Here is a 3,597-nt window from a genome sequence, read left to right as displayed (position 1 = left end):
TCGGCACCTATGAGCTGTGGCCCGTCTGTGTTAAGTCTATCGAGGTCCTCTGGAGTGATCTTGGTGGCGACAGGGGGGAGGTACGCTGATGAGATCGTCAGTTTCATACCTGCTTCCAGATGGATGGTCACCTGTGCAAGCTCAATGCCTGCAACAAGCGCCGGTCCTGTCCCTACCTTTATCTCATCCCGGATGAAGATTAATACACCTCCACCACGACAGGCGCGAGCTATCCCATAGTGTTGGAACCCAGAGAGTCAAAAACTAGCTGCTTCAGGGGTGGGGACATTTTTGCCTCACTCAGTAAGCAGAACGCGATATTATCATCGTAGAGCTGTTTACCCAAGGCTAGGCATTTGACCTGTGTTTGCCCTGCTGAGTTCCATTGCACGCCCCTCAATGTAGGGCCGGGATTCTCTTCCACATTTCCACTAAGCAGTAACTTGGTGCGGATGATACTGCTGATGGCGCGGTAACACGCGCCCCAGAACCGACAAGGATAATACTGTGTCCCAGCAAGACGCGGCGGGTCCTGGTACTGTGTGATGCCGTAAGCCGGGCGCCGCAAAGTTCTCCAGGTGGCGAACGTTGCTGGCGCTCGGCTTCCCCCGACAATACGGGGTGCTGGACCTTGGTGCCACGATGGGGTGGCTGGCATCACCAAGGAGTTGCCCTTTTACAGCCCAGAGTCCCAAGCGCACGGTGTGTGTTTCCGCCTGCAAAATCTTGCGCAGGAATATGTTCCTACGTGCCCCCAGTAACTACTTCTTCACGCGCCTCTTTGAATCGAAACNACCTTGGTGCCACGATGGGGTGGCTGGCACCATGAAGCCGCGCCAGTCGTATAATTATGAATCTCCAATTTGCTGGTTTTGAGTATTTGGGACATTACAGAGTTTTTGTTTTTTATTTTGTTTTTACGCTTAGCCTTTTTTTTATTTGGAATTTACGATGTTTGCTGATAGGTTTTCCCGTCCCGTTTTTATGTTCTTGGGAAACTGAGAACAAAAGCGACGCTACTTTTATTGGTTTTATCATAGGAATCATCTTTTTTGCTGCATGTTTTAAATGATCATATACCGTTTCATAAACTTACGTTTGAAAATGTCTATCGTTCCTGTTTGGGTTGTGGGTAAGGGTTATCTTTTATTGCTTTGTATATGTTTGCAAGGTGTGGAGGAACGTCTAAGTTTTGAAAGTAAATTTGCACGTTTTTGATGCAAGGGTACTGGTGAATCCTTTGAGGGGCACTCTCGAGAGCAGCGCCTTGTTTTTGACGTTAAACAGAATACACGAAAGAAAGATATTCCTCGCTTTTCTAAACCATTATAAGTCAACAATGCTTTTATTAGATTTTATACCTCGATAAAGCCCCTTTTGTTGTATTACGCGGGCTGGTTTTTAGCAGAAGAAGATGGCAAATCCATGGCGCGGACCAATGGGGCACAGGGGTTTCATCGGGTCTTCTTGCTCCAGCCTTTGGTCTCATTTACCGTGCCATAAAAACAAGAATTCTTTAGCGTGTTCGAAGAAAGGCACCCTGCCTTTGTGATCTATTTCGTTTCTTTAGGGAAATGGGGGCCAACATTTCGTGAAAAGTACAGTGCGCCAGCGCGCAACCTGCGGAAAAAAACTTTCGGATCCAAGAAAAACCCGGGCCCACCTTAAAGAGTTTCAAAAGCGCCATTCAGCAATTGAAAAAATTACTTCTTCAGAAGTATGTGGAGCTGAAGCTGAGGTCCAATTCATTTGCCAATTTACAAAAAAAAAATTGGTAGCCTAGAATTCTTTGGTAAAAAAAGACTGTGGGCATCAGAAGCAATGAATTTTTTGGCCTATGAATAATTTAGCCGTCGTGAACCCATGGGGGTCGCATGTGAGGATCTTATGTGCAATATCGCGCTGATTTCTTTCGTGATTGGCCTGTCCCGGACGCCAAGAAACCACGGCTCCCTACGGACCGCCGTTTGAAGACAATAGGCGCGGATGGTTTTCCGGGGATGGGCAGGAGACACAGGTGGCATGCTTCATTTAGAGTTAGCATCAATATATGGAGAAGCCCCGATTTCTGCTCCGGTTCGAAGGCTCTGCGCTGCGGCACTGGCTAAAGGGGCACGGCCTGGTTTCTTGGCTTCCCTTGTCTGCTAAGCGCACCTAACATATTGACTTGAAAAGAAAAATTGGGATTCAAGCAAATTCTAATACAAATGGTTTTTTCTTTTTTTCAGCGACGTCCCGCCTGGGAAGCTTATTGGCATTATGGGTTTAGGCGTTGGGACGGGGGTTTGGCCGTTCCTTCATCCGCATGGCTATTTTTTGAAGCTAGTCTAAACAGCAAGCGGGTACGAAAGCCTGATAACGTATTATTGGTTTTAAAAACATCCGTATTCCAAAAGCGTGCTGCATAATACGTGCGCAACCGGGGAATTTCGACGGGAAGCTACGCCTTTTTTTCCGCCTTTTACGAGGCGTTTTTTTTTTCGCACGGGGCAGAACAAATACACACATATATATGCATATATATATATATATATATATATATATCGGCAAAAGCGTTTGTCCCATGTGATTTTGAAAAGCGAAAAACAAGCATAACGCTCGGGCACGGTTGGGTTCAGAAACGGCAAGTCGGGCTCCGGTGTCTGTNTTTTGAAAAGCGAAAAACAAGCATAACGCTCGGGCACGGTTGGGTTCAGAAACGGCAAGTCGGGCTCCGGTGTCTGTTATGGTTGGGGTTTCGGGCCCCGGACTTCTCTAGAGCCAGGGGCGCTCAGCAGCGCTGGCGGAATTTCCCAAGATGCGCCCTACGCCGCCGGAACCGCCCCGCCCGGCGCATTTAGACCACCGCCCTTGAAGAGCAGCCCGCTTAAGTGGCGCTTTGGTTTGCTGCGGCTAATGGGTTTGTGGTGGCTATTCCTGTGGAAGGCCCCCCCTGGGGTTCGGCCATGGGGGGGGGCCCTCTCGAATGCCCAATATGTTGCAGAATAAAGAGCTGCTAGGGGGCCCTTTGGCTAGCAAGAAGGCGGTCTTTTTGCGCAGGGAAATGCAAAGAGCCTCAGGCAACATTTGAACCGATTTGAAGCTGGTTATTTTCTTTTATGGTTTTTTTTTTGGAGCCTGCAAAAGGAATGGTGAGACCTCTTTTTTTTATACCCAAACTGAAAATGTATTTGATTTATCGTTTGCTTCTTCCCTTTTTTCACCATCGAGCGGTGAAAAAAATTATTTTCGAACGAAAAATAAGCAAAACCAGGTTATTACAAATTAAACAAGACCCAGCAATTACTCACAGACGCTGGTAGATGACAAACATAATAATACTCAGATCTTTTTTGAAGAAAAGGGTTTGGATGCCTTTCACCTTTGACTACACAGCAAATTTTGGTTCGAAGATAAATCACAGTACACTTTCTGGGGTTTCGAAAACGCTGAGCTCATCTTTCATCTGAACTATAGCAAAACAAATTACACCAGCTTGCAACCCTCCATGGGGTCTTTCACCATGCTACAGAATAAGGGTATATTCAAGGCTTTTGAAGAGGCACATGCCACCCTTCGGCATGAATATGTGGCTGTTAAAAGGGGGAAATAAATGCT

General features: G+C 46.9%; 1 protein-coding gene across 1 annotated transcript; it reads right to left on the bottom strand.

Moving 5' to 3' along the window:
- Positions 1-229: 229 nt before the first annotated feature.
- Positions 230-658, bottom strand: DQ04_11391000 (BES15S03c; the record flags this gene model as incomplete). Its single annotated transcript, XM_009316512.1, has 1 exon — positions 230-658. The coding sequence occupies one exon, from the start codon at positions 656-658 to the stop codon at positions 230-232; it is 429 nt and encodes a 142-aa protein (XP_009314787.1).
- Between the last annotated feature and the right edge of the window lie 2,939 nt (positions 659-3,597).

This window comes from Trypanosoma grayi (genome assembly GCF_000691245.1).
Source record: "Trypanosoma grayi strain ANR4 Tgr_1139_V1, whole genome shotgun sequence".
NCBI classification, from domain to species: domain Eukaryota; phylum Euglenozoa; class Kinetoplastea; order Trypanosomatida; family Trypanosomatidae; genus Trypanosoma; species Trypanosoma grayi.
This window is presented reverse-complemented; position numbering and strand designations above follow the sequence as displayed.